Source organism: Poecilia formosa, unplaced genomic scaffold, assembly GCF_000485575.1.
Source record: "Poecilia formosa unplaced genomic scaffold, Poecilia_formosa-5.1.2 Scaffold342, whole genome shotgun sequence".
Lineage (NCBI taxonomy): Eukaryota > Metazoa > Chordata > Actinopteri > Cyprinodontiformes > Poeciliidae > Poecilia > Poecilia formosa.
Genome location: NW_006800281.1, coordinates 530,479 through 554,654, shown reverse-complemented (window position 1 = coordinate 554,654; position 24,176 = coordinate 530,479). Strand labels below are relative to the sequence as shown.

Below are 24,176 nucleotides of genomic sequence, written 5' to 3'. Positions count from 1 at the left end.
TTACTGCATGATTGAGTCGGATGTGTGTGTGTGTGTGTGTGTGGTTGTGCATGTATGTGTGTGTGTACATTTTTCTTTTTATCTCTGAATGCACTACAAGATAGTTTCAAATGATTGCAGAAAAAGACGTAGTAATAAGGAAGTGAAGGACGAGTCTCAGTTTTATAAAAAGGTTGATTTTTGGATTCTTACAGGAATTCACTTGGACTTTTCAACAACCTTCGCTGCACCATCACATTATTTTTCATTTGCTTTCATGTTTCATAACTTTCATACACTTTAAGTGTTTCAATGTATTTTATTCATTCAATTCAATTCAGTACATTTACATTACATATTTATATTCACAACAAACGTCATCTCAAGGCCATTTGCCAAAAACTAAAAAATAAAAATAATAATGTCCATTCAATCACACATTCATTTGAATTACAATCACATCAATTCTCACATTAAATCACATCAAATTTTGGCACATTTAAATCTTTATAGGTTTATGTTTGAGTAAAATAAACGTTGTTCTTTTATTCTATGAACTACTGACAACATGCCTCTGAAATTCCAAGCAAAAATTTAGTATTTATTTGCAGAAAATGAGAAATGGTCAAAATAACAAAAAAGATTAAGTGCTTTCAGACCTGAAATAATCCAAAGAAAATAAGTTCATATTCACTTAGAAACAAGAATACTAATGTTTTAACTCAGGAAGAGTTCAGAGATCAATGTTTGGTGGAATAACCAGGAGGTTTTTATTGGGATTCAGTGCAGTGGGTTCTTCATTTTCTCCAGAGCTGAATATGGATGGATCATTGGTTTTACATTCAGTTAGAGCAGTAAAAGAATAAAAAACCTGTTTGCAACATGAAGTGATAATGTAATCAACTGTTGCAGAGGAAATGCATCAACACCAGATTATTAGTGAGCCAACAGTTCCCATTATCACCATGATGTGCTGAGTAGTCAGAGCTGCCGTCTGTTCAGTGAAGCCCACAGCACAGAATAAGTGTTTCTGTTGCAGAGGACGTCAATTACTGCTTCTTCTGGTTCCTCTGGGTGCAGACAGTACATTCAGGCTGTACAGCAGTGGTTTGTTCTTGGTATAAAATTTGTTAAATGAGTCCTTTAGCAACTTCAGCAACTGCGATGAGAGCCCAGATAAAGTGCAGCAGGGTGTCCAGCGGTCCTTTGTGTCTCTTTGCTGTGGAGGAACATTAAATTGATTGTTGCCTCACATCTCACAGCTTTTTCCTGTCTCATGAAGTATTACCTCACATGAAGATGGGTCCAGATTTTTCAAAACTACATGAGAAATTTACAACAATTGCAAAAATAAAATGCGGGTATATGTATGGTTACTTTAATGTATAAATTTCTATTAATTTGTTAGATTTTAACTCATACAAACTTTAAATGCACTTAATATTTTTTTATCATAAAAAACAAAAGGTATTCAAGGTATATCAGTTTCAGAGTTGCTTTGAACCATAATAAATGAAGGATTAATCAATATTTTGATTTGTAGCAATGGCACTTGTAACGTTTCAGTAGTTGACTATGAATTTGTATTTTTGTGTTTTTTTTTTAACTGCCTCATTCCTGACATGTGATATACAAGTAAACTTGATTGATTGATCAAATATATGTATCTATCTATTTATATTAGGGTTGCAAGTAACGATTATTTGTGTAATCGATAATTCTGTCAATCATTTTGGCAATTAATCTGTTAAACAATGGCACATTCTGCAGACTTTAATGAAATACATTAATAGATTCAAATAAAACAACAATTCACTTCCTTTTTTAAATAAAATATAAACACTTTATTGCCTAAAACGCAATGACAAAGGATTCCTCTAGTTAATGTTTGGAGATTTGTTTTACAGAATTTGAACCAGGTGAAGCTAATACTAGGCCATTCAAGGAGTTTTGAACATATTTACAGAAAAATTATGTTTTTCATCTTAAATGCTAAATATATATACTTTTTGTACAGTTTGGCCTTAATTACTGCTCTGAGTGGGTTGTTATTTCACTAATTGGCTTTTTTTTAGTTTGTATCCTCCAGTTCATGATATAAAGGTTATTAAATTAGTTGACAAGTATTTAACTGCATTATTAAAGTCTTTATTCTGGTGTTTTGGTCTCAACTAGCCCATTTTTTGAAGGACAATTTTGTTTGTAGAGACTTTATAATTAATTTTATTTGTTGTTTTTGTTGTTTTCTTTCTTTCTTTTTGGATATTTAAAATGTATTCCTGCTCCAGTGTTAAATGTTCGTTATGATTTATAGTTTATTGATATTTGAGAATGCGTTCCTGCATTATTATGCTATTATTACCATTATATTACTTGAAAATGATCTCAAAACAACAATATTATTGTTAAGGCAATAATTTCTGGAACAATTTATCGTCCAGCAAAATTTGTTATCATGAGAGGTGTGTGTATATAGTGTGCACTACTGACCTGCTGAGTCATGGTTGTGATGCTGATCCTGTTATATACGTTGAACCTGAAGGAGAACCCCTTGGCTGTGATTTATTAGATTTTCTCTCTCTCTTATCCAGATGTGTTGCTGAACTCGTTGCCCCATCCTTGCCGGATCTTGCTGTTTGTGAACCCGCAGAGCGGGAAAGGACAAGCCCTCACCTTGTATAACAGCCACATCCAGCGGATGCTCAATGAGGCGGGAGTCATACATAAACTCATTATCACTGGTGAGTCGAGTTGCTGGCTCAAGTTTCGCAATCCAGCTTCCACACCATGCTACAGCCAATGCTATCGTTTTGTTTTGATTTTTCATCTGAAAAAGCCAGAGACATTCCCAGCTTCAGGGAATGTGAAATGCAGGAGAAAACATTTCTTAGCCAGACTCGATTCTCTGCGAATCCTGGGGTTGTTGTCAGCAGAGATCTGCTTCAACCCAATGCAACGATAAACAGAACAAAGCAGCAGTACACTAAGTGGAGTTTTGCCTCGTTGTTGGGAAATTATATATATTTTTCCCTGTTTTTATTTTACAACAGCTGTAAAGGAGGGTGGGGTGACAGAATGAGGTCACAATGCACTCACAGTCATAGAAATACTAAGAAGCAGCTTCCTTATCATAGCATGTTTATATCTCAGTTCATACTAACGAGTATGTGAGATACTGAATGATAGAAATACTCAGGGCAGAAGGGCTGCAGCTAACAATTATTTTAGTAATCAATTATTTTATTGGTTATTCTGATGGCTGATCATCAGAATAAAAAATTGGCACATTCTGTGAATTTTTAATTTAATCATTTAATTTAATCATTTTTTCTACAATATTGGAAATAATTAAAAGATTAAAATAAATAATTCAATTCCTTTGTTTAAATAAGGAAATGTTACAAAACGCTTGATCATTTGCAGCAAAGGATGCAACTACTTGCATCTACAATGCAGTGCTGAGCTGATCTCTTGATTAATTTTTGATTAATGATTAATAACTGGATAGCAAAAGGCGATCAATAGGAGATTTTCTTATTTTTACAGAATTTGAATGATGTGAAGCTAAAGCTATGTAGAATGTGTTTACAGATATAGATGTTTTTTAAGATGTTTTTGCTCTGAATGTGTTTTTCTTTTAGAAAATTTTGACTCAGTTGCGATTTCCAGTTAACAATTAATCAATTACTAAGTCAGTTGACAATCATTTCAATAATCTCTTTGTCATCATTAATCCGATTAATCGCTTAAGCCCCAGCGTACACGACAACATGATTCATAATACTGGATTCACAGGACAAGACAAGACTTGAACAAAATATTAAGAAAGCTTTTAAAATAAAGGCTTTACAAATTATTCAAGAATCTCTGTTCAGCGTGAAGTTGTACAGATCAGGTCTGATTATGTTCTGTGTTTTAGTTTTTGAACCAGAGTTGATGAAATTCTGTAAAAATTGTTAAAAAGAGAGCTCAACAGAAGCTGTTTTAGCATTGTTAGCGGATAACAGTTTGCTTGTTGTGACAGCAGCTACAAATCTTATGCCCTATTGTCCATTCCCATGTGTTGCCAGCTCACTTTCCACAACCAGCCAATCAAGTTCTTCAACTGGTTAATCTCTTGAATTCATCATTATTTTTCTCGAATGTAATGAAAACACAATTCAGGGGTTAAGGTCAGTTGTACAGATTAAAATCAAAGCTTGATAAAATGAGATTTTTCATCAGTCCAGGTTTCAGAAGTGCTAAACTTCACAAAACAAATGATAAGATACAAAACCAGTAACTAAAAATCTCCAGCTATGCTTCAGCGTTCGTCTCTCTGTATCTGTGTTGCACTCATCTAGACTTAATCCTCTTCCTGTTTTCATGTATTCACCATCGTTATGCTGATCAGCAGCCGCCAACCCATATGCAGAGCCGTTATATAATAAATATGTTTACACACTGTTAGATACACTGAGTGTACAGAAACACACAGACACCAACACTGAATCCCTTCTACACATAAAAAGTTTTTTATTAGTGGTTTGACTTGATTAAAATTTTTAATCAAGTTAACTGCATGATCCATAATTAATTATTTGCATTTTAAATGAAACAACATATCAGCAAATTAAGCAACATTGTCAATTCAGAAACCCTCTTTGCTGCTAATTTATTGAATAAATAGACATATGAGCTCAACAACAAAGATATTTATTGATTTTAATTTGTTATTTAGGTAATTCAACCATCAGATTGGTGCAAATTGCTGTTAAACCAATTCAGCTTTCAAATGTTTAAGGCGCCACTGATCATTTATGTAACTTTTTTTAGAAAAAATATTTCTTTAGAAATGCAGAGTGCGGATTCTGACAAGAACGTTGGGGATGTCTGTGCTTCTGCAACATGTTTAGCATTGAAATGCTAATTTTAGACTTTAATAGCTTCACAAGTATACTAACTCCTTTTTGCACACAATTCTCTTTTCCAACATCCCATCAAATCGTTTTTTTGAAGCAACAAATAACCCCAAGTGGACCAAGAGAACCAGCTTTGTGTGTTGTTTGTGCGCCAGATGTACGGGCGTACCAGAAACACAACACAAAGGTTCCAGCTTGGGACTTTTGGATTAAAAATACAAAAAAATGATTAACCGAGTTAAAAATTTTAACCCGTTAAAATCTACATAATTAATTAACTTGTTAAAGTCCCAGCTGTAGTTTTTATGTGATCTTTCATTGCACAAGGAAAGATCACACAGTGACTGAAATTAAAAATTCAGACAAGTCCCCACCTCTGATAACTCATCTGCAGATTGGCTGTAATTGTTTTCCTCTGGTTTCTGTGTTTTTTAGTAGAGGAGATGATGACCAGTGGATTCAATAGAATCACTGGAGGTAGTTTTAAGTTTATATGAAGAAAATAAATAATAATTCAGGTTCTTTTTGAGCTGTTAATTATAAAGAAGGCATAGATGCTTCCTTAAGTAAACATCTATGAGTCAGTATGACCTGTAGTAGGGACAATTTGATCCTGCAGTAATTGTCAATCTTCTAAAATAAATCCTTTTTGCTTAATCTCTCCCAAATGACGCTGACTAATGGCTCACTGCAACAGAATTAACTCTCCTCTCTGAGAACCAGAACAAATCTCGCTTCAACTGAATTACATGAAAAGGCTTTCTCAGCAAACAAATCCCTTTACACTTGCTTTTGGAAATGTCTATTTCTGCAGCATCACTTTTTCAGATATAAACAATATTTGCAGAACAGATGTTTAATACGCAACTAATCTGAACATGAATAGAGCAAATTTGGATTTAGATTAAACTGCTAGTAAAGATTAAAAAAAGGCAAAACTGAGAACTATAATACTAGAAGGATTTTTAAGGCCCAGGCATCCCAGTTTCACTCCTTGAATTAATAATGCTATTCCCTTAATGAACATAGAGTATTGTGAGATTTTATTAAAACATTGTGTAAAAAAAAACAACTAAGTTTAAAAATTATTTAAAAATTAGTACTTCCACTGACAGATAATTTAACTTACAACAAAGTATTTTCCCATATTGTAAGTGAATAGTACTTTTTCGTCAATATTAAGGAAATATTTACTAAAAGCAAGCTCCTATTTCTTACTGAAAAGTTACTTGTAAGATACTTTTGTGTTATTTGCACAAGATACTAAACTATAAAACCTATCATTACATCTTAATAGCAGAAATAAGTTGAAATGACTTAAATTTACAAAAATATTGTCAGCACTCATTTCTATCAGTTAATTAAACTCAGAAATAAATTTTAAGTGCATCATGAGTTTTGTTGCGATTTCAGTAAATATAAATAATTGAAAAATAACAACTAGAATGTTATAATTTAATTTAATAAAACTGAGAAACTTGACCTGAATTGGATCTTCTTTAAGTGAATTTTACCACCTAAAGTTAGACTCAGTGCAGATGAGTTCAATCAACACATTTTTAAAAAGTTAGAAGTAATGAATAGGATATTCATTATAGTTCAGTTGACTGAATGAAATGTTATTGTTAACTTAAAATAGAAAATATTTGAGTAAATGTGCTTTAACTGAATTGTTTAGGTTACTAAACTTAAACTGTTTAAGGCTAAATGTTTGAGTACAGCTACAGATAGTAGACACGACTAAATGCGGCTGAAATGTTTTACAGTAAAATAATACTTGGTAATATTTTGTGTTTTTGCAGTGGAACCATCTCATGGTTTTCCATCCAGCCTAAACCCAAACTGAAGCTGTAATCCTGCCTCTCCCAGTATTTTTAGTGAACTGGACCTGTGATGGCTGACTGAGCTGAAACACACATTTCCTCTTGAAATGTGCATTATAATTGTGTTCTGCAGTGACGCTGCCTGTGTAGCTGTTCATGTTTTTCCCAGGCTCTGCACACGGCTGAGAGTCTCTTGGATTATAACAAAAGAGCATCGGCTCATTATTGGGTCCTTGGTTCGGTGGCAGCTGTGGGTGCTGCCCAGAGTGCTGCTGAATTTGTGTTTATTGGAGTATCTGAATGCATAAAGATCATTTCTTGATGCGACTCAGACTTCCTAGGACATCTGTCGGACAGAATTAAGTAAAGCATGTAGTCCTCTCTGGTCCAGAGTCGCGTTTGATACGGATTTGAAATATTTATCAGAGGAGACGCATGTCCCCTGAAATCCCATCGTTGTGCTGCTGTGGTTTTAATCCTGTTGTTTATGAGCATCTACTGGCTGTTAGGACGAATCATCGTTGGTTGTTTAAGGCTCATATCTGCTATGTTGGAGGTCTCTGCCTCGACCCATGTGGTGATGCTAAAACAATTATTGTATAAGCATAAAAAAAAGCACACAGGGCTTCGCTCATGGAAATGACCTAGATATCAAAAAACTAAGCAAGGAAGCCATTAAAAAATGTATAAACTGCCTGTTAAAACAGAGCGGAGAAGTCTCACTGGAGCAGGGCAGCAGCGTTGCTGAAACTTTGACAGCTCTTGTAGACAACTTTACAACAAAGGTGTCAACTGAAAATGGGAGAAAAACTTCATCTGAACTTTAGAAAACCTGGAAGAAAGTCCAGGAAATAAAATGTTGGCTCAGCAGTTATTGAAGTAGCATAATGCTAATTTTACACAACGTTTATTTCCTCATTGCAGGTTTTCATGACTGAGAACTTGGAGATTCACTGACTGGCGATTTAGTGGCCAACTTTCCATTATTTTATTTATTTATTTTATTAAATTTACTTGAGAGGAATAGACACACAATTACATAGAAAAAGTGAATAAAACAGCAGTCCTGTACCTCTGCTATGGTGCTTGTAGCATGAGCTTTAACAAACAGTGTATCTAAGATACTAAAAAAAATGGAATAAAAGTAAAATAAAGTGACATTAACAACATTAACAGAGTCCTATTCATGAATTAGAGGGATTAAAACAATAACAGCCAGAGTTTTGTTTGTTCTTTAAACATATTGAATTTAATTTCGTACTGATTTTTGACCATTATCCAAAACACTTGTCTTTATCTTTATTTAAGATATTAAATGTTCATTAAAGAATAGCAAAATACAGATTTTTATCTCAAAAGCAGCTCAAAATTTCACAGCAGACTCTCTCTGCATAACTGAAAATAAACTAAAACAGTAAAACTTTACAGGGCTGAGCTATCTACAGAGACAATAGCATAAGAAATTAAAGCTTATTTCCTTAATGAGACAGAAATATATTCTTTTTTTTTCATCAAGATCCTTTCAGAATAAATAACAGCTGTGGTTTACTTAATATTCATCAGCTCAGATTTACCGCAAGCTTTGTTGGATGTTAAATTATTAATTCATTTGCTGTGTCTATAAAGGAGCTGTTCTGTGGTGAACGGTTATTAATTAATTAGGACATCATATGAGAGGCGGCTGCATGTAGGAGAGAGAAGTCGGAGAAAATTCAGCTCTGTAGTTAAAAGAATTTCACTAACATACCAAAACTTTTCACATTTTATCAAGTCTCCGCCATCTTTTAGCAGATATTAGCATCAACCGCACCGTATATGTTCTATAGATCTACAGGTGAAGGAGGTCCAGGAGTGATGCTGGACGGGTCGGTTGTATTAAAACAGTGTGAAGAACCGCACTGACAGGTTTCAAACGAGACACTAGTGTAAAAAAGATTTTTTTAGCTTACAGTGGCACAGAAAGCAAACAGCCATGTGGAAGATGGAAACTAGGCCTGGAGATAAATCAATTTTATTCATTAAAGGTGACCTATTATGCTTCCTTGAACAGGTTAGTATAGGTCTATCGGCTATATAATACACAAAAATCATTCTTAAATAATGAGATTTTAGTTTGATCAGTTCCGTCTATTTTAATCTCCTTTCTGAATGAGCTGGTTTAAGGCGTCTTTTCACTTTAAATCCAAATGAGCTGTTGTTGGCCACGCCCCCAATTCAACATTTACACTCAAACGTGAAAATGGCTGCAAACAAATGCGCCATTATACAACTGTACATCTTTGAAAAGCAGAGGTGGAGCCTCCTGTACAACCAACAACAAGGCAGCAAGTGGTTTCTGGGTGGAAAGTGAAGAACAAAACACTTTACTTTTCCAGCAGCCACTGTACAACAAATACAGCAGTAAAACCAGCTAATCAAAGGAGCTTGAGCTCAGCTTGGGTTGCTAGGTGACAGGCTAGGATTGCTAGGTAACGGCGCAGTGCCTGGTGATTGACTTAACAAACACCAGAAAAATGAACTTATTGTCAAAAAAAAACAGCTCGATGTTCTTTTTTCTCTGTTTTTCAGAGGAGCCGAATACCAAACAGAAGTGTAAAAATAAATAAAATCCCGTTTTTGAAAATATTTTCTGTCATTTGTTATTTCTTTCTAAGGAAAGAAAGCAAACTGGTTTGAAAAAAGATAGTTTTTAACCCATATCACCCAGCTCTAATGGGAATGTTAACCAGCAGAAAAAATTCAAACATTCTATGCAAGCAGTTCATCAATCACTCTCAAAATAAAATAAATTCCTGCTTACATTTAATGTTTTTATTACTAATTTAAGGCCTTTTCTTCCTAAGATAATTTCTGCCACATATAGACTGAAAATAGTTATGCTAATTTCTTCCCTAAAATTAATTGATGCTGTTTTAATGATGCAACTTGTTGTTTTAGTAAAGCCAAAAATATCTCAAGTAGAGTGTAATTATGCTTCAGTTCAGATATTTCAGATCAACCTGAATGTTTGAGATTGAAACTGCTCTGAGGAGTGAAAGTATTTCCCTAAAGGTCCATATTGTTGTGTCTGTCCTCTCATACCGCAGCAACACGTCGCTTTCTTCATTAACACCAAGAGGGTCAGACTTTGATGCAAAGTGGCAGCATTTCACCTACTAGCAAATATCAAATCCACTCTATTCTCTGGGAGAAAATTGCAACTGACTGTTGCTTTTCACTTAAGTCCTCTGCAGCTTTAAATAAAAAAGCTAAACATATGTATTTAAAGCCATGCAGCCTGCACAGAGAACAGTGTTTGTGAGGGAGGATGTCATTTAGCCCTAATTACAGCTTACAGTCATAATCACAACCTCTGCGTTCAGCCATATCTTGATGTCCCTCAGTTTGGATATTTTTCCCAGTGGCTCACCACAGAGTGCCCACGTTTAAAGTCATGTTAGGAGATTTTGTTTAGGCTGAGGATTATTTATCAGAGCAGGAAGTGTCTGTCAGCTCCGCACGGCGCTCGGCTCAACCTTTTGGAGTCTCGGTGGACCTGCAGCGGGGCGTCAGTCTGTTCCTGCAACACAGACAGAAGAGTCGGGTCAGTGAAGTTGAAGCAGAACTGTTTTGTTGGTTACAAAACACTTTTTGTTCTTGATTTCAATTCAACTTCTCTTTATAAACTAAATTTAACATTGTGTTTTTCGTGTTCTGAGCGATCATTTACAGAGCTGCAACTAACGATTATTTTAGTAATCAATTAATCTATCTATGATTCAGATGATTAATCAATTAATCGGATTAAAATATTTGCATATTCTGCAGATTTTTCATTTAATCACTGAACCCTTTTTTTTTTATCAAATATTAGAAATGTATTAAAAATGCAAATGAACAAACAATTAAGTTAGTTTTTGAAATAAGAAAATAAACATTTTATTGTCTAACATCATTTCTTGACCAGATGCATCTGCAGCTGAAAACAGTAACATCAACATTTTATTTATTTTTTGAATTAACCGCTTAATGATTGGATAGAAAGAGGTGCTTAACAGGAGATCTTTTTCTTTTTACAGAATTTCAACAATGTGAAGCTCAAACTGTGGGACTTCAGGAGTTCTGAGTTAAACATTTTACAAAGATGGGTTTTTTTATCTTAAATGCAAAATTTATATATTTTTTTGTACAGCTTTGGCTTAATATCTATTTTGAGTATGTTATTCTTTCAGAAAATTACTTTCCTGCTCAATCTCTCATAGGTTGAACAGAAAACCTGTAAGAGGTTTTCGGCTAAGCAGCATTGGTGGCACCACCTAACTCACTCTCTCCTTGGTTGCCTAGCAACTCACTCACTCTGTGGTTACCAAGCAACATGCTGTTGAGTAACTGGTGCAGTAGCAGTTTCAGGTTGTGCCTCATAACTGCTTAAAAGTATAAAACAACAGTGTGGAGGGAAAAACTGTGGATAAAATAACACAAGTTTGGCAGATATTTAAAACAAACAAACAAAAAAACCTGATCAATAATTATTGTTATTGACAGATGTGCTTGATATGCTTTTCAGCCATTTTGCCCAGACCTGGTGGCGACTAGTAGCTTTTACTAGTCGCCGCTATATAATAAAATATAACACACTGCAGAGATTTATAGCTGCACATTTGCTCTCTGTGTGTTTTACTGGCAGGCCTCAGTGTGGTAATAGCTTTTGGGTAAAAATACTTTCAGACTCGTGGTTCTTGCTTTGATGGACCTGTGTTGTTTAACCTGACGGTTAAGCAGCATGGCAGGAGAGGCTCTGGGCAGCAGACACAGAGATGAGCTGGAGTTTGTTTGTGGGTTTTTGTTTCTCCCCATTTCCAGCGAGTCACATTAGTTTCTATGGAGCAGCAGCAGAAAGACGCGGCTTGCTGCAGTCACAAGATGACTTTCTTACAACCTCTCAAAAAGTATAGAAACCTGTAGTTTTTAAAAATTTCACGCAAAATGCACAGCTAATGAACAACTAACTGGAGTTTTAACTTGGCAATCCAGTCTGACAGTTACAGGAGATGTTTTACAAAATTGCTAATTAAGAGCAAACTGCTAATTTTAGCAATGAACAAAGATGTGATAAGAAAAAGACAAAATAAGAAAAACGTCCACTAAGACTTCAGAAACATGTTGAGTCATCTGTTACCATTTGTCCTGAATTAACTTTTTTATTTAGGAGAATGACACAAAATTGTAGACTTTTTGTAAAGACTTCCCATTTTCTGAGTGAAACACAACCAGCAGGCAAAATGTGATGCAAATCTGACTTTTTCACCACAGTCTTAACGGCCCAGTTCTGATCTTTTCACCCACAAAAATATCCATTTGTCAGTCAGAATGGTCATGTCCCACTTTATCTGACTTTTAAGTCATCGACATAAGACATTCGTCATAATTCTGCACCAGAAGATGCAGAATTGATGCGGAAAATTCAGACATAAACAATGTGTTTCCTTTTTTATAAGTTCCCTTTGTCTTTTTCTGATCTCGTGACAAAACTGTCTTTTAAATCGATTCGTATTCGACGGTGGCCATTATTACTTCTGTAAACAGTGCGCAGCTGGGTGACGTCTTCTTCTGCACGTGAGTCGCTTTGAGGTCGTAAACCGTTCAGTCTGATTGTGGTCACATTTAATTAGTAGTATGAACAACCACACACACAAAAAAATCTGATTTCTACAAAAACTCTGAACTGAACATCAAGACCTGCTGTGTGAATGTAGCCAGAGATGCAGAAAAACCTACTATTTCAGGCAGTTTATAAATATATAAATGACTATTAAAAATATAGTATAATGGACAACTACTTTGTCCACTTTGCTAAAATATTTATCTGCTTCCAGTGGAACAGGCAGGGCAGAAGTTTCATTCTGTTTCAGGAAGGATTTGTGTATCAGGAAAACATGAGAACGCTGCATAATATTAATAAACCAGGATGTCATCAAGATCCCCCGACTGTGTGGGTTGGAGTGTCAGGCAAAGCAACAATGTTAGGTACTGTGTGTCTCTATTTGTGTGTACACAGTTGCAAATTTATGTTTGCCTTCACCTCCAGCCCTCTGGCTGCAGCTGAGTAAGCCTTGTTCAGCCAGTTTCACTGTACAGAAAAAAACAATATATATACATATACATCTGTCTGTCTAATAGAAGTGGGACTCATCAGAAATTAATTAATTCCATTTTATAGTAATCTAAAACTATTTTGACAAAGTAAGCAACATTTTCGAGTCAAAAATCCCTTTTCTGCTAATTATTGAATAAATAGACATATGAGCTCAACTACAGAGATATTTATTGTTTTTAAATTGTTACTTAGGTTATTCAACCATCAGATTGTTGCTATTATACCCATTTATCCTTCAAGTGTTTCAGGAAGCCCTGGTCAAAGATACAGTACACCAGTTTCACATACTTGAATAATTTCAATTACAATGAGTTACAACATTTAATTTCCCTTTGGAATCCATAAGGTATTTTTGAGCTTGAATTTTGAATCTGAAAACCATCTGAAAGGTTTGGAGGTCATATCTAACATATCTAACACATTTCCCTGAAATATATGTGTAATTGTGTATGCAAAAAACTGTTAAAAAAAGGTTGTTGTTCTTTGTTAAATGTACATTTACGCTTTGAAATATTGTAACACTTGGTTGTTTAACTGCTTTCTGCTCAGATTTTCCAGGATGCTTGGGCTTCCCGACACAGTGTGCAGAGCAGGTCACATGACGCAGAGACAGGAAGATGAAGTAGCCTCTCTTTCATTATCAGCAACTTTGTAGGGCAGAGCAAATTTGTTTATTAAGATGATACAAAACAATCTGAACATCCTAAAATACAAGTTTTACAAGCTGTGTGCAAAGAAACCTCATTGATTTTTAGGAAGTTGTACAAAAAAAGGGCTGAACTTTTTGCTGTGGGTGTGGCTGACAGTGTAACCTGCTGGTGTCAATTTTTTTGACAATTGCCAACACCCATTGAAGAAGCTCAGCATGCTCTGCATTGTTTCTCACTGATTCACTGGAAGAACCCTTTTATGTCTTAATGTTATCAGAGAGTCTTAAATAATGCAGAGACAAGGATAACTGAAATCAAAAGTTACAATGTTTACCTTCTAAAATCCCATCGCTGCACTTTGCATCGGCTACACAGCAAATTTGGAAGTTTTCCATCAACTCCTACAGAGTTAAATTCAACACTTTGAAAGTGTTTATTTTGGTCCACTCTGGATGGTGTAGAAGTTACACTTTTGAAAGTGTTATTTGTGATAGAGTTGAATCAACACTCACAGTAGTTGAAATCAAATACACTTCAGTGTTAATCTACCCTACAACTAGTGTATATTGTCAAAAGTTAACACTAAGTGTTAATCTAACACAGAATGGTGTAAAGTATATATTAACATAAAAATCTGAGTTTTAAAATACTACTGGCAGGGTGTGCTGTGGTGGCGCAGGGGTTAAGCACAACCCACATATGGAGGCTCTAGTTTTCAATGCGGCTGTCGTGGGTCCGCTTCCCGGTCTTCCCCTTCTCTTGTTACCCACTTTTTTTTGTCAATTTACTACCAAATAAAATCCATTAGAGCAATTAAAACCTTTTTTTCCCCAGAAACTATTGCTCATCAATAATCCCCAAATTCATTTTAAAAGACATTAGATGTCGCAGTAGAGGCTACAAAATCACCAGCACCAGTTGCAGTTTATAATCACTTTTATTTCAAAACATCAAACAGCACTGACAGCAATATACAACAAAGGTCATTCATTCATTCATGGTACTTTGCACTGAAGGTGAAGTGTGCTTTGAAAGTTTATTGGAAGCGGCCATGGATGGTCTTGTGATCACTGATGGTGAAGTGTCTTTGGTGCTGCTCTTGTTTTTGCCAAGACTTCCAGTCTGATGTTGATTTCTAAATCAACACCAGACTGAGTGTTGAGTTAGACTGTTGGAGTTAATTTAGAAATCAACACTGGACTGGATTGCTTTTTGTTTAACTCTTTGGACCTCTTTAGTGAGTGTTAGGGAAACTAACACTCATGTTGTTGAATTAACACTGTATTTTTAACATACAACACTTGCACTGGAAATCTGACACTTCTGAATTTGCTGTGTACTGGCTTTTTGCTAATTGATCTGTTTTCAGAGTTCAGTTTGTGCTCAGATGTGACTGCAGCCGATACCAGAGAATCAATGCCATTTCTTTTGCATATTTTAGGGAGGAAAGGTTAACAAGAGAAGGGAGGAAACTGTTTCTCTATCTTCTGGAATGAGATTCAGGGCAGAAGATCAAAAATTACTCAGCAAAATCACAAAATCTGAAGTATTTTTAGTCTAGTTTCAAGTGCAAATATCTTAGTACACTTGAAATAAGACAAAAGTAACTCAAATGCAAGATGTGGGAACTTGTTTTTGGAAAAAGTACTAGTTCCAGTGGAAGATTACTTCACTTATTTTTCCTGTCATTAGTAAAATAATCTGCCAGTGAAACTAGCACGTTGTTATTAATATTAAGAAATAATTGACTTAAAATAAGCTTTTATATCTTCCTGAGAAGTTAATGTAAGTTACTTTTTGTTTTATTTAATAAGATAGTTGTACTAGATGTAGGCCAAATCTTAAAACAGTAAGATTTTCTGTTTTTGCAGTGTACATGGGAAAATAACAAATCCTTCGTAGGTAACTAGCTCTCTGGTTCGTGTTGGCTGAGGAGAACTGCCAAGACTTTGCATTTGTTTTGAGATGCAAATCCTGACGTTTTCTTACACTGAAACTTCCTGCTGCTTCAGCTGCCAGCTGCTACCTACCCAGGTTTTTTCTACTTAAGTCATAAAACAATTTTAAGTCACTGTTCCACAGAAAATTCCTATCATGCCATTCCTGTGGTTTAAAACAATTTAAAGTTTTATCCTGCTTCTAGGTGTACTAGGTGTTCATTCTGATTTTTAGGAATCATTTTTCCAGATAATTGTCTGGAAATATTTGCAGACATTATCTATCACACCTATGAGGGTTTGAAACTACAATCAACGAGTTATTAGGAACAGGCTTGCTAAGCAGCAGACTTCATACTGGCTACCTGAGCTGATAGCCTGGCTAATTAAACCAGGTAATATGATATGATAAAGGACTGACACTGATTTGAAGTCTTACCTGCTGGTCTAGAGTTTGAACAAATCTATTTTTTGATCCTTTTTTTTGTTGTTGTTTTTCTTATATGAACCCATTGTGGTCCTGCCTTGGATTCAATGGTGCAGAAAAATAAGTTTTTTAACGGATCTGAAGCTGTTACATTAATACCTTCATAGAGTTACTAAATCTAAATGTATTTATATTTAATGTAATTCCAGTCATTTCCAAACTAAGTGGGAATCATGTTTCATTATATATTAATTCCTTTAGAGTTTAAAAACACTGAAAAAGTTCTTATTTTAATGTTCTGCTCTCTCAAATGATTCAACCTCAGATCCATGGGACAAAGTGCCTCTAGTTAGTTAGTTAGCTTCAATTTAATCTGCATTTTGGTCGACGCCTCATTAAGGATGCAGATCGACTTTCCTTCCTTCTGCGGTTCCTTAATCTAGGAACTGAGAGGAGATTAAAAGTGTAGCGCCCCACGCATCTACTCTTACGTTGGATCTCAAACCTTTTGTGTCTCACATTGCAATAGACCCATTGCCACACACACACACACGCACACGCACACACACACATACACTCACACACACTCACAGAGGGTTTAATGTGGCTGAAACATGAGGAGGTTGACCTGTGAGAAGACGACCCCTGACCTGTTATGTGATGAAGTTTTGGGAGTGGGCAGCGATGCCAGAGGAAGAACACGACTGCTCTGAATCACATCTCTTCTTCTTCTGCTCATGTGTTTCACAGAGAGGCAGAATCACGCCCGGGAGCTGGTGAAAGACGTTGACCTGTCACAGTGGGACGCTTTAGTCATCATGTCAGGAGACGGACTGCTGCACGAGGTACAGACAGACAAATCCGTCCCTGCAGCTGGATGGAGAAAGAGCCCGGCGACGAATGAGTTCAGAAAAATATTTCAGGTTAATGTTAGGGCCACTGTAGATGGAAAAGAAAAAGGAGGAAGAAGCTTCCGCTAAAAAACTTGGAAATTTTGAGAATTATCTCAGAAATTTTCTGGAAAAAAAACAAGAACATTTTTGAGCTTCAAAAGTCACAAATTTGCGAGAAAAAACTTTTGAGTTTTTTTTTTTTTCTAGAAATCTTGGAATCTCAGAAAATTTCCAAAAGTCAAAATTTGTTTCATGTTTTAGAAAATTTCTGAGATTAATCTTAAAATGTGTGAGTTTTTTTCTAGCAAATATTTGAGTTTAATACTCTGAAAATTTAAAAAAGTTAACAATTTTTGACTTTTGAAAGTTTTTTTTACATTATATTTATTGAACTTTATAACATAAAACAAGTGGCAGTAATACATTTGACACAAGATTCACATTAAACAATGTAGTCCCCAAAGTAAGCAATTATAAATAATAAAAAACAACTCAACAGTACGTATATCAAAAAACAAAACAGAGAAATAAAGAGGAAAGAAAAAAAACAGACTTTTGAAAGTTTTTTGGATAAAATTTACTTGTTTTTTTCTACAATGGCTCTAATATGACATCATAGGCTAAAGAAATAGAGAAGGATATAAATATTTTTATTCATAATGGAGAATGGTGGATTCTTAAAGGGGGAAATTAAAGAAAGAAATAAGTGTCAGCTGTAACAACAGAATTTGGTTCACTGTTTGGATCATACTTGCTGCTTTTAGTCAAGTTTAATAAATTAAACCTGACTACAGTCTGCTTTTGTGTAAAAGTCACTAAACAGATATCTTCCTATTTCATCAAATGGCCATTAACAGATGACGACTTTCTGCTTCGTCAAGCATTTTCCAATATGAAAAGATTTTAATTTGTTTATAATAATTTAGCATTAATTAAAAATGAGAACTCTCCATCTGTTTCAACCATCTGCTGTCATTTTTTATTGTTGTTGAAGGCCACCAAAGAAAAATCACTGAAGGGGCCACATATGGCCCTCGGACCACACTTTGGACACCCATGTGTTGTTAAACAAACTGACCAACCACTCGGACCTAAATGTAACAGAAAACAGATTTTAAAATTATATTTACTGGAGTAAAGGTTTTAGAAAGAAATACTTTCATGAGTAGTTTTACTACAACATGACTTTGATTTAAATAATATTATTATGTAGGATTGTTACTGCAACTTGAGTAAAATTTAAAAGGCTAAGTCATGAAGTTTGCATCACTTATGTCCAATGGTGTCATTTTATTCCTTCCAAGTAGGAATAAAATTTTCCCCACCATTTTTAGCACATTTAAATAAATTTATGTTAAATTATATTACCAGAATGTTTTCATATTTATTTAGATAGATGTAATGGGGTTAAATGGTAACTAATCATTAAATCAACTTGGTTTCACTGTCCTGGGTGCTTTAGATGTTTCTCTGCTCCACCTCACATAGTTTCAGATAAAGTCTTGACAGATTTCCACACATCATGATGGTGCAATGTTGACGTAAGTCATTTCCTGGAATCAAATGTACTTTGAGCAGAGAAATATCTCAAATATGCAGGAATATAAACCTGAAGCTGCACTCCAGCAGACAAACATAAATCCTAATGTTATATTGTTTACTTGCTTTCATTCCTCTGCTCTTAGTTTATGATGAAAACTGTTATGGTTTTAACATTTACTCTTTTTGTGGGCAGCACAGAGGTCTGTGCTGCAGACAATCCACTAATCCAAGCTGCGTTTTCTGTGATTCAGGTGATAAATGGTCTGCTGGAAAGGCCAGACTGGGAGGAGGCCGTCCGCACTCCGCTGGGTATCCTTCCTGGAGGTTCAGGCAACGCCTTGGCTGCATCTGTGCATTACTACTCTGGGTGAGCCGAAAAATACTGGACTGGGATTAGGTTCACATCTTTCACTTTGATCTGAACTAATATATCGAAAACATTCTTTATTTATTCAGTTCAGAGCTTTATTTTGATTAATTTTTAAATGTTTTCACTGTTTTCTTGTATCACTTTAACATGCTTATTAAAAAAAAAAAAAAAATATATATATATATATATATATATATATATATATATATATATATATATATATTATTAGCTAGTAGCACAAGCAGCATTCTCTTTAAAATATGACAATCTGCACCACTTTTCCATTTAAAATCTAATCTTTGAATATTTCCGCCACCATCTTCACTGATTGCATGCTCAGTCGTTCTTTTTGCACAGGTAGAACTCCTTATTTGGAAACATTTGAGATCAGTCCACCACTGCAGAGTCCAATAGAAACCAGTCAAACCAGAAAGGTAGCATAGCAGCGTGTGTCACACACTTTCATCCGGTATGCAGTTAGAGCATACTACAGCAGACTGAAACCACTCTGTGCTGAGTAAATTAAGAACCATTTAGCTAAATATGTCATCCCAAACTGCATCAGGATGAGTCATTCTTCATTTGTAGCTTCTTCAGATGGTGTTTGGTTATTTTTAATGTGGTTAAAGCAGCTACACCTCCACAGATAACCTGCTGTCTTGTTGCTTCACCGCGTTTGGAGGTGTGTTTGACCAGCTGAGGCTCCTGGCCCTCCGTCAAACTAAAACGCTTTTCTCTAATGGCTTTTAATTATTAATGCTTTGATCATCCGTGGGAGTTTATTCACCCAGAACAAAGAGAAAAGTTCAAGGACAAATACGAAGTTTTCAAAAAGATGAAAAATATGATTTAATCTCTGCATTCCTCACTCCGTAGAGGCAGCGCAGTCGACAGCAGGTTGTTGTTTTAGCACCAAGAATGAGAGAAGAGCTGCAGGAAAAGCTGTAAAACAGATGATGTTGGGGCTGGAAGTGGAGGCTGCTTCCTCCACTTCCAGGAGGAAGTGGAGGAATTGCTCCACCTTCTGGTGGTTTAGGGTTACAGCAACTCTGTTTTAACAATAATTTTACACATAAATATGCAAAGAACTTTGCGTTTTTATAATACTGTCAGTTGTAGCACCAATATAATAAAAGAGAAAATAATCATGAAACAGATTTATCTGAATGTGTAGTAGTTACCAATCAGGTACCACTGCAGCACAGCTTGGTAAGATGGGAAGTTAGAAGATTAAACGTCTCATAAAGCTCTGGCAACTGCTACAGCTGGTTAATTATTACAGTGTGTTTATTGGCTGATTTTAGTATTAGTTAACATGGTGCTGTATATAATTAACTAAAACTAATGAAATAACAAAAAAATGAAATAAATAAAAACTGTAATTAAATAGTAAGCCAGTAGCTAACTGGAGCTATATTGTGCATTTGTAAAACTAACTAAGACATATTAAAATTATAGATATAACATCCTTTGTTCTCATGTCCATAAAGCATTTCTAATGCTAACTGCTAATGCTAACAGCAGGTAGCACCAAGTAAATAGCAAATCCTACATTTGTCCAACTTGCAAACAGAATAAAATAGAAATGTCCTTTATTGTCCTAAAGTGGGAAAATTAAAGGTAAATTAGAATCATGTATATTGAAATTAAGCTTAAAAAACTATGTAGAGTCTACAGGAACTACAGGCAAACTTCCAACAAATGAAAAATAAAACAAATGAACAATAAAACTGCTGCACAGTTTTTAGAAACAGCAGCAGATATGTATTTAATATTTAGATAATATTAATATAATAATGTATTTATTATTAATACTTATTTTTATTTATTTTTTTGCCAAGGTCATTTGGAAAAGAAAGACCCGACTTTTGGCAAAAATTGACATAAAACATTATTTTAGTAAGGTGATTACATTTGACATATTTTATATTATTTTTTATTTCTTTATTGTAGATTAGATTGATAAGATTATGTAAAGCTCACTTCAGCTTTTTTAAGTAAAATATTTCTTCATCTGGAGTCTTCCTGGGCTGAGTTTTGGTTACAGACTGCAACACAAGTTATTTTTTCAACCCGTTTGAAAGTTTTATTCCATTTCCTTCATAAAATCTGGCGCTCAGATGAACTTTATTTTATTCTCTGCAGCTTCTATGAAAAGGTTTCATATGTTTCTGCTGTGGGATACCAGGAAACAAACTAACAAAAGTAAACAGAGATATAAGTGAAAACAGAATCTCCTCTTTCTGCCGCGTTCATTCATCACCTGAATGTTTGTGCCAGTCAGCGTCTCATCAAACAAAGCGCCTCTGTCCAGAACCGAAGGGTCCAGACTGGGCATTGTTTGCTCTCCTCTGACTCTCCAGAAAACCTGTGTGCGCTGCGGCCTGAGCCAGATTTAATTTGGTATTATTCCCCGCTGAATGCTGCGGCTTTCAGAATTAACTGAGCGACAGCTACAACCTGTCTGCTGTTATGCAATGAGCCGTTCTCGGCCTTTCATGTGTTTCTGTGAGCAAACAGAACAAGCAGGGCGGGTCGAGTCGTCCGCTGACGCTTAGAGCGCATGTGCTAAACTCAAGGCCCGCGGGCCAAATCCGGCCCGCCACAGCTTTTTATGTGGTCCTTCAGGGACAAGACTAAACACTAAATGTGCTTAAATATTATGTTATCAATCAAATCAATACAGCTTTTATCTGTTTACTGGCAAATAATATCAATCAGTCCTTCCACTTTCTTGAGAATTATTAGAAATCCAGGCAAAAATCAACAAATCCTTTCACTTTTTTACTTACAGTTGGGAGTTTACAGCAGATTTTTCTCAAAAATTGTCAAAAACTTTTTTACTTGAACTGAACAGCCGCTTCATCTTTAATTGATGCCAGATTATAATCCATGATCTACACTGTCAGTAATAGAAAGTCACAGTTACCGTCATAAATAAGCATAAATATTTCCAAAATAGCACCACAAACACAAAATCCTGGAGGGACTGAAAAGATGTTCAATAATAGATTTAATTGTAAGAATTTATTGATATGTTAACAGTTTGTGATCAGGTTTTATCAATACATTCTGGCACAACCAGCCTTTAAAGAACATTCATGATCTTAATTTGGCCCAAAACAAAAATGAGTTTGACACCCCCAGTTTAGAGTGTTTAGTCTGGACTCGATAGATCCTGTAAATAAATGTGTTTTTTTTTATTATTATTAGAGTGCATCATTGAAAAATCACTATGAAATATGTTCTGTTTTAGTTGCAGGTTAAGTTAGAATCGCAGGCAGCAGCTTGTTAGCAGGAAGTCTGGACAGAGGCAAGTTTCACCGCGTTGCATCACCTCCGTTCTCTGGACCAAATGCTGCACCTTTAAAATTACACAAACAGTAATCCTGTTTGATTCAGAAGATTATCAAAAGACGTGCTTCATTTTGACTCATTCCAGGCCGAATCAAAACAGATCTAATATGTTTCAAGTTGCTGTGATGCTGTTAGCAAGTAAACTGAGATTTGTTATTTGGATCAAATTTAACTTGATTCCACAAGAAAATACTTCGGTTTTCTACAGAAAATTAAATATCTTAGCAGACATAGTTTATTGTAAGGTAAAAATATTTACTTTCTTTAAAAAGATCCTAATTTACTCTTTCTACATTAACGAAAACCTCATAATAAGGTAAAAACTGTTTATAGGATGTTTGAATAAAATTAATTTCAGTAACTTTCCTTTTTTGCACACATCAAAATCTAGTAGTCACTGTGTCAAGATGTTTATTTTCCATCAGATCCATTAGAAATCAATAAAAATCAATATTAAAAAGAGTTTGTAAATAAAGTTTAAACTATTAAAATCCCCCAGTGAAGTTTATCCTTCTTCAAATCAAATGAATTTAGTGTTTAATGTTTGTGCAGAAATTTTTTTCTTTGTGTTCATATGTTTTTTAAAGAGATTTTTGAATTTTTCCAGAGGTCATAAAAGGTCAACCAGTTTGTCCAGATTTACAAAATCAAATAAAATCATCTGTGCTAATCGGCCCCCACTCTGAAAAACAACGGCTCAAACTACAGGGAGACTACAAAACTGAAAAATCAACGTCATCGTTCATAACTTCTGTTCTCTGATTGGCTCCGTTGGAATTTTATCGTAGGAATCCAAGTGAATGGGAGAAATCTCAAACTGAGTGTGGCGTGAGATTTGAACAGGAAGCCAAAGGCCAGGCTAATGATTAATTGGCCAGCCTTCAGTGAAAACTACAGAATATTCAGTGATCAAATAAAGTGGAGTTTTTCTCTCTCTCCTTCAGCGTCTCTCAGGTCAGAGGCGAGGAGCTGCTGGTCAGCTGTGGTTTCCTGCTCTGCAGAGGACTGGTGTCCCACATGGACCTGGTCTCCCTCCATCTTTCCTCCGGCCAGCGCCTCTTCTCCTTCCTCTCCCTGGCCTGGGGCTTCGTGGCCGACGTCGACGTGGAGAGCGAGAAGTATCGCCACGCCGGAGCAGCCCGGTTCACCGTTGGCACGCTGGTGAGGTTGGCGTCTCTCCGCATCTACAAGGGTAAGCTGGCTTACCTCCCCGCCAGCAGGGGGCGCCACATGGACAAGAGAGGAGAGAGGAGAGAGGCGGCATGCTGCAGAAATCCCGCCTCCTGTTTGACTCAAACTTTGGAAGATGACTTCCCAAATAACACCTGCCACTCCAACAATTCCCTGAAGCTGCGGAGGTCAGAGGGCAGATTGCCTAGAAGTGCCGCCAAAGCCCTCCCCGGGCCTCCCGACGCCCTGCTGCCGCCTCTGGATCAGCCGCTGCCGTCCGACTGGGTGCTGGTGCCGGAGGAAGAGTTTGTCCTCATGCTGGCCATGCATCAGTCCCACCTGGCCGAGGACCTCCTGGCGGCGCCCAACGCCCGCCTGGCCGACGGCGTCATCCATCTCTTCTACGTCACGGCGGGGATTTCTCGCAGCGCGTTGCTCCGACTGTTTCTGGCCATGGAGAAGGGCGCACATCTGGACACGAACTGCCAGCATCTGGTGCACGAGAAGGTGCGGGCGCTCAGGCTGGAGCCGGGCGCCGGGAAAGGGATCATAACGGTGGATGGGGAGGTGGTGGAGTACGGCCCGATTCAGGCCGAGGTGCACGCAGGCCTGGGGAGGGTGATCAGCGGATGAGAGGAACAAAAACACCAAGTCTTACCAGTTTTTTTTTTTTTTTATCTAGTTTTGAGTTCAAATATCTTATGCTACGTTTACAAGAGACAACTGCCTGGAAACTGCCGGTATTTTCAGATGTTAATTGTGTCGCCAAAAAGCCTTGAGTCAGCAGCTGTAGTTGTCATGTCAGGCCACTAGATGGCGCCGTGATGTTAGCATGTTGTCAACGTGCATGCGCTGCTTAGCTTCCACCTCTTTAGCAGAACTTATGTTAAGTTGAACAGATCCAGTAGTGAAACAGCACAAGGCTGTCCGCCATTGCTCTGCGCAGAATAATACAACGGCACATCAGGGTCATTGTAGATCGAACAAATAC

The 24,176-nt window shown here is 36.2% G+C and overlaps 1 protein-coding gene across 1 annotated transcript in view; it reads left to right on the top strand.

The window, feature by feature from the left end:
- The window catches only part of LOC103153195 (sphingosine kinase 1), a 38,165-nt gene extending 14,267 nt beyond the window's left edge, over positions 1–23,898 (top strand). The window contains exons 2-5 of the mRNA XM_007574013.2: positions 2,571–2,720; positions 16,604–16,698; positions 18,540–18,655; positions 22,960–23,898. Coding sequence (XP_007574075.1) covers positions 2,571–2,720; positions 16,604–16,698; positions 18,540–18,655; positions 22,960–23,818 — 1,220 coding nt within the window. The 3' untranslated portion in view covers positions 23,819–23,898. The remainder of the gene's footprint in view (positions 1–2,570; positions 2,721–16,603; positions 16,699–18,539; positions 18,656–22,959) is intronic.
- The last annotated feature ends 278 nt before the right edge of the window (positions 23,899–24,176 follow it).